Source organism: Hyposmocoma kahamanoa, unplaced genomic scaffold (genome assembly GCF_003589595.1).
Source record: "Hyposmocoma kahamanoa isolate Upper Pololo Valley unplaced genomic scaffold, ASM358959v1 100021, whole genome shotgun sequence".
NCBI lineage: Eukaryota > Metazoa > Arthropoda > Insecta > Lepidoptera > Cosmopterigidae > Hyposmocoma > Hyposmocoma kahamanoa.
The window spans coordinates 10,916,640-10,931,831 of record NW_020653200.1 but is presented as its reverse complement, the minus strand read 5'-3'; the positions used below and the strand labels follow the sequence as shown (position 1 = coordinate 10,931,831).

Below are 15,192 nucleotides of genomic sequence, written 5' to 3'. Positions count from 1 at the left end.
TTTGGATATATAAAATATAACCCTGAATGAAATTAATTCCGTTTTTATTACCACCGCAAAAAATGCGCAATCGTTAATTACACCAACTTAAATACTACAGAATTAGAATAACATTACACGTGGTAAATGATTATGAGTAAGAACAATCACCGAAAGTATAATACAGAAATTAAATATACTATAATACTTAGTCGACGTTTTTAACGCGTTTACCTAATACTACTTTTCAGTCTAAATTTAAAATGGAAGATTACTTAACATGGTGTTTAGTCTAATTTACACGCTTGCATTTTCGAGTTTTTAGTCAATCAACTTCGAGTTTTCTGAAATTGCCCGTCAGTCCACGCATGGCGTCGCCGACGGCGTCGGTGCCCGCGCACGTATTGGCACCAGCGCGTAGAACTGAAATGGCGCCTTCTCGCGCGGCTTCACTGTACATTTCCAATCGGACCGCCATTTTGTCGCCCAATAACAAAATGTCGCGCTTCATCGCTAGCTCTTCTTTCCATAATTCTGAAATATAACATAGCCAGATAAACAAATTGACGAATATTAACATAACAACTTATGTTGTTTAATCAACTGGTTTTTTTTCACTGATGAAATGATTAGTAACATTTTTTTATAATATCAAGTGACGGGACGGACAAGTTGGGCGCCTGATAGTAAGTTACACGCCTGTCCATAGCAGTTGCAGTGCCACTCGGAGCTTTAAATCGCAAAGATCTTGGCGGCACTGCGCCCGTCACCCTGAGACATAAGTTGACAAGTCCCATGTGCCTGTAATTTCACCAGCACCCTTTAAACTGGAACGCAGTAATGCTTACTGCTTGGCGGCAGAAATAGGTAAGGTGGCAGTACTTCCTTGGACGAACTCAGTCACAAGGAGCTAACTGCTACTAATTTGTCAGCCTTATGTGATTCAGAAGATTAAAACGTAAATTAAAAATTTTCATTAGAGGATTGCACTTACCAATCATCTCCCTCATTGGCATTACACCACCATACTCTTGTGGGAGTAATGATTTGTCGATTTCTACTTCGGTCGGAGAGGTGTAAAGACGCACTCGTTTCCTAATTTTCTCCGAAATCAGTGCCATACCAAAGTCTAACGCGAATTTTATAGTGGGGTGGACATTTACTCCGTAGATTTCTTTATGTCTCATGGGAATGGTTCGCTAGAAACAAATTATACATACAATAAGGTACGTAAGTTCCTTAACTATACATGTTTAGTTAGGTAGTATATTGATTTATCTGTCTGGATTTTATTAAGTGTTTATGTACCGTTTTTCTAACGGAGCTGACATGTTCAATAACGATCAAAGCCCCTTCATAAATAAAGATTAATAAAATATTCTACCAAGTTAAGCACCGTCATATTTATATATGTACTATATTGTAAGGATATCACAGATCTTTCTACTGAACGAACTATTGAGATTTCATGTGTGGAATTGGATCAGTTTGTCGTCTTATGTGTATACAGGCCCCCATCTGCTAATTTTAACGAGTTTGAATTAATTATGGAAGACAGTTTAAAGCGGATTTTTCCAACCAAAAAAAACGTAGTAATATGTGGAGATTTCAATGTAAACCTGTTGGAAAACTGTTCTACTTCTGTAAGACTCATTAATTTATTTAAAAGTTTTAACTTGATTAATCTTTTCTTAGAACCAACTCGCATCACTGCCTCCTCTTCTACTTGTATTGATAACATCTTTTGTAACACAGACACAGTGTCTAAATCAATAATAAATTGCTTAAGATCAGACCATAGTGGCCAATTGGCTTCTTTTAATTGTAAAATGAGCAAGAAGGTAGACCAATTTCTTTGCAGACCGATTACCACAGAACGAATCATTACCTAGATTTCAAAATAATATCGGCAATAGTTTAAATTCCCTACCCCATATACCGGAGGTTCCAAATACTTTATATAGCACGATATTTGGTTTAATTAAAAATGAATTTGATAATATATTTAAATCGAAAACATTAACTTTCCATAGAGAGACTAAATTCAACGACTGGGAAACAGTAGGTATTCATAAGAGTAGGTCTCGTTTGTATGAGCTATGTGCTATGAAAACTTATAATACTAATTCCAGTTTTATAGAATATGTTAGAATTTATTCAAAAATATTTAAAAAAATATGTGTAGCTGCTAAGGTTAAGTTTCACAGCGACAAAATTAGACAATCGATAAATAAATCTAAAACTACTTGGAGCATAATAAACAAAGAGTCAGGCAGGGTTAAACAACACGATAGAGATATAGTTTTAGAACTAGACAGTAAACTTATAAAAGATAAAGTAGCCCAAGCTTTTGAATCGTTCTTTTCGGAAATTGTTGTGAACACTACAGAATCATGAAATTCCTCCCCTTCACTTGCTATTGATCTCCTAAAGGAAAATGTTAACGTTTGTGGTAGTTTATTTAATTTCCGTCATGTTAATCCACAAGATATCATAAAAGCTTTTAAATCAATACATGTTAAAAAAACTGAAGATCTCTGGGGCATATCAACTAAAGTTATAGACTCAGTTATTGATCTTATTTCCCCACATTTAGCTGTAGCTTTCAATAGGTGCATTGACGAAGGTGTTTTTCCCGATTTAATGAAATACAGCAAGGTTATTCCCTTATTCAAAAGCGGTAGGAAAGTTGATCCTAGCAACTATAGGCCCATTTCAATTTTGCCAGCTTTAAGTAAAATATTCGAAAAGGTTATGCTGACTCAATTACTGTCCTATTTCGGTAGGAATCATATTTTTCATAGTGAACAATACGGGTTTACTAGTGGTAGATCGACTAGCGATGCGGGGGTAGCGTTACTAAAACATATCTATGATGCCTGGGAAAGGTCCCAGAACGCTATTGGTATTTTCTGTGACCTCTCAAAGGCATTTAATTGCGTTGATCATATTACTCTTATTAGGAAGCTGGAACATTACGATGTTAATGGCAAGGCGTCGAAACTTGTCTCGTCATATCTCAACGGTAGAATTCAGAAAGTAGACATAAATGGTGTGACTTCTTTGGGTTCTCCGGTAAAAATGGGCATTCCACAGGGCTCAATACTTGGGCCTTTCTTACTTCTGATTTATATTAATGATCTGCCATTCTTTGTTAAGGACCATTGCGAAATAGTGTTGTTTGCTGATGACACATCCTTGATTTTTAAAACAGACAGACATGACATTAACTATGACCATATTAATGATACCCTCTCTAAGGTAATTTATTGGTTTAATGCTAATAATTTATTGCTTAATGCCAAGAAGACAAAATTTGTTAAATTTGAATTACCTAACGTAAAATCGACTAGTCCAAGCATAGAAATAAATGGAGAAAAGTTAGACTTTGTTAATAAAGCAGTCTTCTTGGGAGTGACCTTAGATAGTAAATTTCAATGGTTTCCACATATATCTTCCCTGGCCAGCAGGTTAAGCTCCGCTGCATACGCAGTCCGCAGAATACGTGAGCGTACCGATGTTAGTACTGCTAGACTAGTTTACTTCCATAGTATAATGTCCTACGGGATTCTCATGTGGGGTAAAGCGGCAGATATTCAAACCATATTTGTATTGCAAAAATGAGCGATTCGTTCTGTGTACCGTCTAGGCTCTCGGGTTTCTCTCAGAGAAAAGTTTAAGGAGACTGGTATCATGACTGTGGCATCACAGTACATATACTCAAATATTTTATATGCTCGTAAAATATACATAATTTCAATAAGAAAGAAGATATCCATAATATTAACCTTAGAGCTAAGTCTAAACTCATGGTACCACGATTTCGTTTAACCAAGGTACTTAAACAACTCTTTTATGGGGAACTGTATACGTTTTTACAATAAGATTCCGGAGCATATATTAAGTTTATCATTTCCTAAGTTTAAAAACTACATTAAAAATATTTTGATCGAAAAATCATATTACAAAATTGAAGACTTCGTGTTAGATAAAGATGTATGGAAAGACGACATGGCTCCAGAATCCACACAATTTTTTTTTATTCAAAGTGTATTCCATAGCATTTAAGTTTATTTGAAAAGAGCAATCCCTAGAGTTTCTTGCTCGTTCTTCTCAGGGAGGTCAGCGTAGTGAACGAGCAGTAGCTTAAATGTGACGATTTCAAGTGTAAATTTATTTTACCTATGGAATAAATAATCTTTGACTTTGACTTTGTCAGTCATCAGTCACGCCAACTTCCATACACTTAGTTTAATAAAGCCACATGTGATCATAGGTCAAAAAAGCTTTTATCACATAAACGCCATAAGACCAAGTAAATGAAACAAATTATGTATATTTTATTTAATTTCTTAACTCTTCCGTTAGAGCATTATAGAAGTAAAAGTTAGCGACTAATTTTCGTTCAAAGAATCTCTCCTAAAAGATGTCATTTTGCAGATGTGTAATAACACATTACACCTACGACTGCATTATTTAGAAGGAATAGGTACGTCTTGCAACATATGATGTTATGAATGGTACGTAAATAAAGTAAATGACGCTTATTAGGGTCTTCCTACACTGTACATACATGTATCTGTTTGCCTAAAGCAATATGTGGCGTTAAAGTTACCTCGCCATTTTTAACAATGCGGACGGCCTCTTTAGGTGTGAACAGCGTGAGATGAGGAAAACTGACTCCCGACCCGTCAGCAAAGTGGACAAGGCCACGGACCTGCGACTCCTCGTCCTCCATTAGGGTCTCGTAGCAGATTCCCATAACACGGCACATGTCTTGATTTGTATACTTGTAGGGATCAAAAACGCCTGTAAACGTTACACAGCCTAATTACAAGTTTGCTTAAGATTTAATTTTTTTTAAAGTTATGTGCTGTTATTAGAAGCCGACTGATGAAAATGAGCTGTACGGAAAAATAGCACACTTATACCTACATTATATATGTGTAGGTTAGGTCGGTCTAAGAAGTTGTCTCCTCACAGCATCAGGTTTTCATAATCTAGGTATATTTACTTGGTAAATAATCGAGACAACAACGATGTCATGTAAAATTAATATTTTGAAAATTCTCATATAATTTTAGAGTTTGGTTTCTAAGGGTGCGTTCCCATGGCCCGTGATGTCAAACGCGCTGATTTGTACGAGTGAGCTCACGAAACGGACGAGTCCGGGTGGCCTCGGCCCGACGCCTGTTGCGACACGTATTCGGGTTTGTATCGAGAGCATACCGACAGCATAAGTTACCGACCAGTCACGGATCCGAACAGGCCGCCACGCGTTTGTGCGAAACGAGCCACGGGCCGTGGAAAAGCGCCTTTATACAACATATCGAGGGATCCGCGGTAAAATCCAGCTCGTGCGTGAATTTTCGTGAAACGCTTTGAATAAATAACATATCGCAATTGGAACTAAATGTGTTAAAATCACATATTTTTATATTCGCATAAATTTAAAAAAGTTGAGTACTTAGGTAAAATTTAAAAATGCTCTAATACTAGTACGTGGCTGAGTACCTACCAAACATTATTACAGTGTAGGTACAAGAGTTTCTTGTACACTGAGAGTGATAACGATAAATTTGGTTACTAGCGATGTGACTAGTTTATTAAATATTATTCTTTTATCTTTGATGTTTTAATTTGCCTTTAATCCTTGACATTTTAATAATATTGCGCAAACCAATGTAATATTTTAAATTTATATTATAGTTAACTATTTTTATTAAAAGGTAAGAAAGTATATTATAAAAAGTTAGTTACATTGACTATGGTTAGTTAACTCAGTTTATAGAAAATTTGGGTTTATGCCTTAGACCCTTCGATATACGGGAAGTCGATTTTCAATTTAAGTCCCACCACTACCATAAGTGTATTTGTGCCAAGTATTTTTAGTTCAAGCAATAAAATAAAGCAAAAGAAAAGAAACTGTAGCGCTTGACTTTGATAAAAGCCTCTTATGTGCGTCGTCCATAGCGGACTGTGAATGTGAATTGTATATACATGGTCTAATCGTTAAGGGTGCCCAGGTGAGTATTCCGTAAATATAAGAGATATCAAAATCCTTTAAACTGATATCGAAAGTACGTCACCTTATGAGTAAAACGACTACTATGCATATAGGATTTATTATATTAATATGTATATAAAGCAGCGATGGAGGATTTATTATATTTATTATGATTTAATTATTATACGTATATTCAATTAGGTACTAGTTTTATTTTGAAAAAGTTATTGATGTCGTTTTACTCATTAGGTAACGTACTTTCGATATTAATTTAGTTTAATATTCGATATTAGATTAAAGATTTTTGATATCTTTTATATTTACGGAATAATCGCCTGGACACACTTAACAATTACAACCTGTATAATAATTAGTAAATAAATAATACAAATATATATGTAAGTATAACTAAATAAATAACTATTGAGTTCTTAAGCTTTCGCGATTTTAATGAAATAACTATTTTTTTTTTGGATCTAAATATATATTTGTTTTGTCATACATGCAAATGTTTCGGGCCTTTTACAGGTCCCACGGTCAATCATAGATTAGGACTTAAGATTGTTTTCTCATAAATAGCTTTTACTATATATAAATTATGAAAAAAGCTGATAAAAAATACCAAGTTATTTTAATACCTGCCAAATATACCTAACCTCGTTGCAAATTTAATATCTCCTATATGTTAAACATAACTATTATAGAAAAACTAAAAATGTTTTGTTCTGTAAAATTTTCCTAGTATTTTTAAGAGTAATTTTGTTCTATTTTGTTATTTGGATAAACAAAGAGATTAAAATTTATGGAAGAAATGTTTCTGTATCTTTGAATATGCTTTTCAAATATTTACAAAACTTCTTGTAAATACTTATTGACCAAAACGAGGTTTTAAATTTGTAATGACGCTAAGTAAGATATGAACGACGAAGGCAATTCAATTGATATTACAATGTACAGGTACCCACAGGGTCATTTGTAAAATACAAGCAACCTCACAGTACTATGTTACTAACATGATAAACAACTACCTACTTTTGTCCCAAGACTTCAAAAAACATATAAGTAATAACAATAACTTTACCAAATAAGTTATTGTTGTAGGTACTATCTGACATATCGACTGTGAACTATCGGTACTATCTCAATGTTGACAACGAAAAAAAAAATGTTTGCATCATTTATATAGCATCTGGATTATTAAATAAAAATATGTAGTTTTTAAATATTTTTGTTACACATATATGTATGTATATTACGTATTTTTATTTAATAAACCAGTTGTTATATAAATGATATTTTCCTTATCTTCAAAGTTGTCAAAATTGAGATAGTACCGGTTGCCATTTCACAGTCGATATTTTCGGCTGTATGTATGTTTTCCGATTTCTCCGTCAATTGTTGAGCGATTTGAAGATTCTTTTTTTTTATTTGAAAGGGTATACTCTCGAGCTGGTCCCTAATGCCGACGATGTTGTTCCAGGTTCGTTTCGGCTACCACAAATGAAAAAGATATATTCCTCAAATAAAAGTCGACTTTTCACTTGACACAATACATGTAATGAACAAATCACTTTCACCATGACAACCAGAAAAATATTATAAAATAAAAAAGGAGTCCGTAACAGTCCCATTATCAACAAGAAGTCAGAATCTGATGAGGGAATCCCATGGAAATCGGAAAAAGCTGATAAGTTTTTTTTTTCAATGAAAAAGTTGCAATTATTTGGTAGTAAGTTCACACGTGCAAGCGTCATCCTTACGACTCCCACCCCCGCTCCTACACTTTGCATCGGACTGGTATTTACGCTAGTTCTTACTTTTGTCACCGCGCATTATTATTACAATCTACTAAATCTGATGAATTATTAAAAATCTTTGGAACAAAAGTTGTTGTTCATGATGCCAGTATTATAGACCTGGGAGGTTGTTAGTATTTTACTAAATAAACCTGTTATTATATTATACCGTTTGTGATAATTTTTTGTAGGTCAATGTAGGTACCTAAGACGGCGTCCATAAGTCGTAAGTGCAAAGCTCAACGCGCTGATATAGTTGTAACGGCATACCTATGTACAGATATATGAAACTAACAGCACGCTAAATATAGTATGTATATAATCAATCACACTGTATATACTAATTACTTATTTACAAAATACCACATATGTGCATATTTATAGTGTAATATTATAAAATATAAGTAAATGATAGCTGGTGTTTAAAAAAATATTGATATTGTATCTACCAGGCCTGTAAATGATTACTCGCCGGCCGCCCTTATCTTTGAATGGACTCACAAAAATGTACCTGAAACATTACGAATAATTTATAATAAGTTTAAGTTATCTCTTATCTATTATGCTTCTTACAGTAGGAAGGGCTCAGGCAGATCCTTAATTTCAGAATTATCCAGTAACGTGGATAGTGCAGAACTGTAAGAGTAGTTACACACGGCGAACGTGCGTAGTGTAGAACTGTAAGAGTGGTTACACACGGCAACTTTTAGCAGCGATGCAAACGCGCGACTACATCGATACAAACACGCGATTGTATCGATGCAGTAGCGCGCTTGCATCGCTGCTTAAGATCGCGCGCGTGTGTAAAGGTAGACATTAGCGTTTGCATCGCAGATAATAGCCGCCGTGTGTAACCGTTCTAATAGACAGGTACCATTTAAAATCAATAAAAAAGAAAGAAACATACACGAGAATTTCAGCGTTGGTGTAAGAAAACAGGCGACAGCTACTATTTCGTATGGAAAAAATATATATTTGTTATGCAAGGCTGCAAAGTTGTTGTTTGCCGCGAGTGCTTGTATTGAAACCTGAGCAAGCGAAGGAATAGATTCCTGAGCGTAGCGAGGGTTTCACGACATGAGACGCAAAACAACTTTGCTACCGAGCGAAACACATAATTTTTCACCTCACTATAGCGAGGGAAATGGTAGACGAAAGAAAAACATCTGAACTAAAAAACATTTTTTAGGAAAAGGAAAAGTTTTTCTTCGCTTGCGTTCTGAATTTACATCTAATCAATTTTTATTCTTGCTTGTACTTTTATTTTGTGTGATTAAGTTATTATTGAAATGATTTTAGGTCTTCGACGAATTAAAATAATTTAATAAACAGAAAAGTTATCATTGTTAATTTAATGCCAACAATAATAATAATAAAATTTACCAACGGATTTATGTAACATAAATAAGTAATGTACGACAGATCGTTTAATTGAACGTGCCATTATTTTTATTTTTTCATCGAAAGACAAAGTTAGGTGCACCATAGTCCATCGTCAAGTTCGAATTTCAATAACCATTTCCACGCTAGTGTACAAAAAACGTTTTTGCGCGCAGATTTCTAATGAGAAAGAAGGCCTTTCCGGGCTAGTGAGGTGAAAAATACTTTACCCCAAGTCGATAAGTTCCATCATGACTGGCAATTTATAGTCGAGCTGGTTGAAAGCTATCCCCCAAGACTGTCTAAGCAGAACGTATCTCTCCATCGCCTCCTGTGCCATAGGCACACTGAATTTCTTAGTGCGGAGGAAACGCAATAAAAAATTTGCATCTGAAACAACGTAATAAATATACCATAGTGCTAGCATAGACGTTGTGTATTTTAAAATTTTTTTCATATACAAGAAATAGAAGTGATGTCCTGGTTTTTACTTTATGATGCAAAAAAATGATGTCTAAGTTTACGGCCCTAGTCCAATAGTGGCATCGACATCAATGCATAAATAATAGACTCAGGTATTATAGTACTTTTTTATGATACCAAGTGAAGGGACGGACAAGTCGTGCGCCTGGTGTTAAGCAACACTCTTACCTACAGCCTAGGTTCCCAAACTTTTCGGTTCACCGTCCATTTATGCAATAAAATAAAACTCAACGCCCTCCACAACAAAAAGTAATTGAAAACTCGTATTTTTTATATTAACGCAACAAATTACAAGGAAAAAAATTATATATATTATGTAGTGCAGTCTATATAGATAATTGAGGTTATTTCTCAAATGCGGTAGCACCCCCTGGACAGCGTTAACGCCATAAATTGCTTCCGAAGCCCCTACCCCTAGGACTCTTCAGCGCCCACTGGGACTACTTCGGGAAACTATGCGATAGCAGTTGCAGTACCAATCAGAACTTTAAATCGCAAAGATCTGAGGGACACTAGTCACTGCGCCTATCACCCTGAGACATAATTATGCTTGTATATGTAATTTCACCAGCACTCTTATGATTCAAAACCGGAACGCAGTAATGCTAATAGGAAAAGTGGCTGTACTTCCCTTTCACAAGGAGCTCTACTGCTTCTATTTATCTTTGTGGTTGAAAACTTCAAGACGTAAGAATATTGTTAGGCTTGTATTGTAATTGGCAAACATTGAGTATAAAGTCGATATAAAGGCCATCCATTCCTGGTAACTCATCAGTGATACATCACTTATAAACATCAACTTTCGTTTGTACTGAAATATAGAAGCGCCAGCAACTGACCTGTGTGTACGTCTCCGAATATCCCAAAAATATTCTGTATTTATTGTATTAAAGATAATATCGTCGTGTAATATGTTGGCAAATGACTTTATGGTTCCGTTAGGTCAGGTTTCGCAAAGTTCTGTAGAGCAAATATTTCCTTAAGCAATCGAGTATATAACCAGAAATGGAGACGAAATGTCATTTAATTTGTTTGAAAACTATTCTGCCATATCATTACTATGACAACTGCGCTCCGATTGGCTAGCCCGAGTTCGAAACAATGGACGGGTGTCGTCAACTGTTTCACTTCAAATCAATATCAATATATGTACGTATATGTTGTTTGTTGTTAACTGCCTTCGTGGCCGAACGGTTACCATGCTGGACTGCCACACAGAAGTCCCGAGTTCGATTCCCGGGCGGGGAGAAATATTTGTACGGCCTACATTTATTTCTGTCGTGAGTTTGGGTGTAATTTGCGGTTGTCTACTTCTATGTATGTCCATGGCGCCCGCGATACAGGGTGTCCCTAGTGCGGGGCTATGAGTGTTTGTGCATGCGCGAGCGCGTGCGCGTGCGCGTGCGTGTGTGTGTGTATTCAATGAGTTAAATCGCATTTTCGTTCGCGCAAATTGTTTTTATTGTTTGTACACATTTATTGTAATTTGTGGTATTAAACCTAATTAAATGCTGTACATTTACAATATACTGCACATAAAATAAACCTTAAAAGGATGTTTTTGGTGTTTTGCTGATGGATGTCGTGCAATAGGACAAGTTTTGAGTTGACAAGTAATATTGACTTGGTATTGTAAAATTCTCAATATGATCTATCAAAAGGGTGAAGATGACTCAGGACTAAGCAAAGGGTCTTCATATTGGAACACGAATAACATTATGGCTGAACGGGATGATTATGTTTAAAACTGTTCAAAAGTATTTAGAAGCTTACCCATCCTGACGGCCTTAAATTTTGGATTCTGCTGCATCCAGTTGCGTATAGCCGAGAGAGCTTGAGACCGCGCGCTTTTAGTCTCACGCAGTTCTTCCTCAGCGATGCCCTGGGTCTCCTCAGATAATGGGCATTTATAATCGTCGGCCTCCGTCAAGCACCGAACCATTAATTCCTTTCGCGCCATTTCGAACCTGCAAGATAAAAATAATTTGTTTCGAAAAACCACTTTCTCTCCGTTTTGTAAATTCCTTTAAAACAAGACGCATATAATATTTATACTGTAGGTACGTCCGTACGCTCAGGGAATTGCAAAATCCATTTGTGACCTTTGAAATATCCTACTCATGACATTTAATAAATGTAAGTGGACGTAACAGCTCTATGAATTCTTTTAAACTATTTTTATAATAATGAAACACTGCCGGATGTCACAGACCTGAAGTTGCAGAGCCTCGACAACTGCCGTAAAATCTCCTGTTTGTCGGTTTCCTACAGGGTGCGACACGGAGAGTGTGTGATGGAATTAAATTAATTTCGCCTTCCCCATTTCCATCATAGAGGGACTAGACGTAGGCAGGGGTTCCACCGTGGTTCCACCCCTATGTTGTGGATATTCCAAGGATACGCACGCAGCGTTTCGTTTTCACAATTATATGGCGAACGGCAGCGAACTATGGACTGGAATTTACTGCCTGCAGCCTGATTCCCTGAGTGCTATAATTTGGGCCTTCTCCAGGCGAGAGGGAACAGGTAATATTTAGGTATACATGCTCAGTTGTCGATCTCGTCGTCACTGTCCATCATTTGCCATATTAGTTCTGTTGACAGTACTACTGATACTTTCGTCCTCTTTGTTCTGTTGATAAATATGCAGTTTTTTTCACAGAACTACAGAGAATTTTCTTTCCCACTAGTTCTGTGTATGAGTTTTCAGTCTAAAGTTTTACATATAAATGTTTGTCATATTTCCATAGTATAATAAGAATGAGATGGAAGTATGACTTATTATGACGCACTTATTTAAAGAAAACTAAGGAGGCCCAGATGTTTGAATTCCTCGAAAGAAACTCATTATATTTTACAATGCTCTTGTATACAACCATTTCGAATATGCAAGTATAACATGGACTCCATTTTATACGGTGCACTCACAACGTGTTGAGAGCATACCACGAGCTTTAACCAGACACTTGGTTTTTTGCTCCAGTGTGTCCACATAGACCACCATTATGAACAAACGTACCAACATAGAAAATAAATAAAATCAATATGGTGGTGACTTTGCCTGACCGAAGATTTTTTGCACTTTTATTTTCTGCACAAGTTCATTAATGGACTCATCATACATTTTGTCCAACGTAATGATTTATACGAGTCAGTTAATCTAAATCATAGGTTCCCAAACCTTTTGGTTCACCGCCGACTTAGGCAAGATAAAAAAAATTCAACGCCCACCACCACAAAAAATAATTGAAACCACGTATTTTGCATATTAACTTACGAGTACCTAATACAAAAAATCACAAAGAAAAATATTATGTGTATATGTAGTGTAGTTTATTAAGATAATTCAAATCAAGTTTTTTTCAAATGCGGGAGCACGCCCTGGACAGCATCAACGCTCCCAATTGTTTCCGAGGATCCTACCCTAGAATTCTTCAGCACCCACTGGAAGTAGGGATCACTTTGGGAAACTATGATCTAAATATCCCATGTAAAAAAATGGCCTATTCCACTAGTCCCTACCAGTTGTCCCCCCTGGTGGATTTTTATGGTTTGATTGACTAGTGGATTTTTATCCAAGGTGCAAAATAATAAAAACATTTTATACTCCCCACTGTAAAAGCAATTTAGGCCATTAATCCAGGACCTAGAGATGTACACGACATGAGAATCTTTTTTTGTAAAAAACCTTTAGAATAATAATTACATATTAATCAATTCAAGCGTACATAATTTTATTTTATTAACTGTTTTATTTTAAATGTTATGTACACCGTAATTTTGTCATTATTATATATACAAAAGCTACAAATCCTGACTCACTTAGAACAATAGAACGCATACTTCCAGATATGGTGGAAAAATGATATTTATATCGTTGTACGTGGATAGGCTTCAAGGCAAAGAACCAAATATGAGAAGTCCTGAATGTGGAAAATGTAAGCGAGTGATCAACGGCCTGCAAAAACTATAATACATGGGGGGATATTTGTGCACTTTTATGAGATACACCTTGGTCAATTTTGCAGAAAGCAAAAAATGTTCGAAATGCAAATAAACAATATGATGAATACGCCATGCAAATTCCGAAGCCTTCTATCACTGAAACTATTAGAGATAGGTATAAGTACTGCCTGTGCAAAAAACCAAGATGGCGAATACAAAATGGCGGCCGATGAAAAACTTGCTTCGATGTGGCTGAAAATTGGGAGATGCCTTTAAGAGTCCTTAATCATAATTTGGGGTCAAAAGTTTTTTTCGTCATTTTTTAATATGGCTGCCATTTAAGCGTTTTTTTTCATTAAAAATAGCTGCCGAAAGAGACTCGCTCTGTTTCGGCTGAAAATTGGCATGTGGAGGCCTCTAGAAGTGCCAGATAATAATTTGTGCTCGAAATTGGTTTTTCGCCATTTTCAAATATGGCCGCCATACAAGCGTTTGTTGGCAATACAGAAAAAATAGTTCTGATCCCTTTGAAAATTGGCATGTGGGGGTCTCTAGGACTGCTTGATAATAATTTGCGATCAACATTAGTTTATCACTATTTTTCAATATGGCTCCCATAGAAGTGTTTTTTGGCGGCAGACGAAAATTTGCTCTAATTCGACTGAAAATCGGCATATGGGGGTCTCTATGGGTGTTCAATAATAATTTGTGGTGAAAATTTATTTTTCGACATTTTTCAATATGGCTGCCATACAAACTTTTTGGCTCTAATTCAGCTGAAAATGTGGAGATATCTATGGCTGTTTAATAATAATTTGCGGTTAATATTTACATTTAGTCATTTTTCAATATGGCTGCCTTACAAACTTCTTTGGAGGTTGATAAAAATTTGCTCTACTTGTACTGAAAATCGGGATGTGGGGGTTCTCTTCTATGGGTGTTTAATAATAATTTGCAGTCAACATTTATTTTTTGCCATTTGTCAATATGGCCGCCATTAAAGAGTTAAGTTAATATTTTTAAAGTCATAAGTGCCGAGGCTGTAGGCCGAGGTCTAGCGGAGGGTGAAGCCCGAATCGTCCGCTCGCCACCTTAAGTAGGTAGTATACGGATACTGTTACGAGTACAAGATTTCACAATTGTTCAAAATGTAAGGTACACTTCCCGATGTAGTGGAAATAGATACTTAAAGCGGTGTTGTATCTCGACCGTCTCTCTGTTAGATTCTTTTTTCTTGGAAGCGAAGCCAAAAAGAGAAGTATTTAGGGAAAAAATGCCAGACAATCACTCTAAATTTCTGTTCTCAAACTAGGGCTTGAGTCCTGTACTATGAGTACCAGAGTAACAATAATTCTGAGGGCAATACCCCGAATACCCTGACCAGAACCAACTTAAAAATGTTTTTTCATAAATTGGCTCAAATCAGGGACCGAAACTGGAACCTCCCCATCAAGCGCCCATAGTCTAATCACTGTGTCACCGAAGAGCTAAGCACTCCCCGTAATCTGAAACCGATCACGCGCCGCAGGCCGAGCCCGACCCCACAGGTGGGGTACAGGGCTTGTTTAGATATATGATAGTTGTATGTTTTAAAGCTGAAAC

At 36.1% G+C, this 15,192-nt stretch overlaps 1 protein-coding gene across 2 annotated transcripts in view; it reads right to left on the bottom strand.

Moving 5' to 3' along the window:
• Positions 1–42: 42 nt before the first annotated feature.
• LOC113228697 (alpha-tocopherol transfer protein-like) overlaps positions 43–15,192 on the bottom strand; it is a 17,723-nt gene continuing 2,573 nt past the window's right edge. The window contains exons 1-7 of one of the 2 annotated variants that reach the window (XM_026462058.1): positions 11,858–12,184; positions 11,419–11,612; positions 9,393–9,552; positions 8,232–8,293; positions 4,595–4,788; positions 974–1,178; positions 43–513 (exon numbers count right to left, since the gene is read on the bottom strand). In XM_026462058.1, coding sequence (XP_026317843.1) covers positions 305–513; positions 974–1,178; positions 4,595–4,788; positions 8,232–8,293; positions 9,393–9,552; positions 11,419–11,605 — 1,017 coding nt within the window. In that variant the 5' untranslated portion in view covers positions 11,606–11,612; positions 11,858–12,184 and the 3' untranslated portion in view covers positions 43–304. Of the gene's footprint in view, positions 514–973; positions 1,179–4,594; positions 4,789–8,231; positions 8,294–9,392; positions 9,553–11,418; positions 11,613–11,857; positions 12,185–15,192 lie in introns of those variants that run through there. The other variant, XM_026462065.1, reaches the window with a different exon arrangement.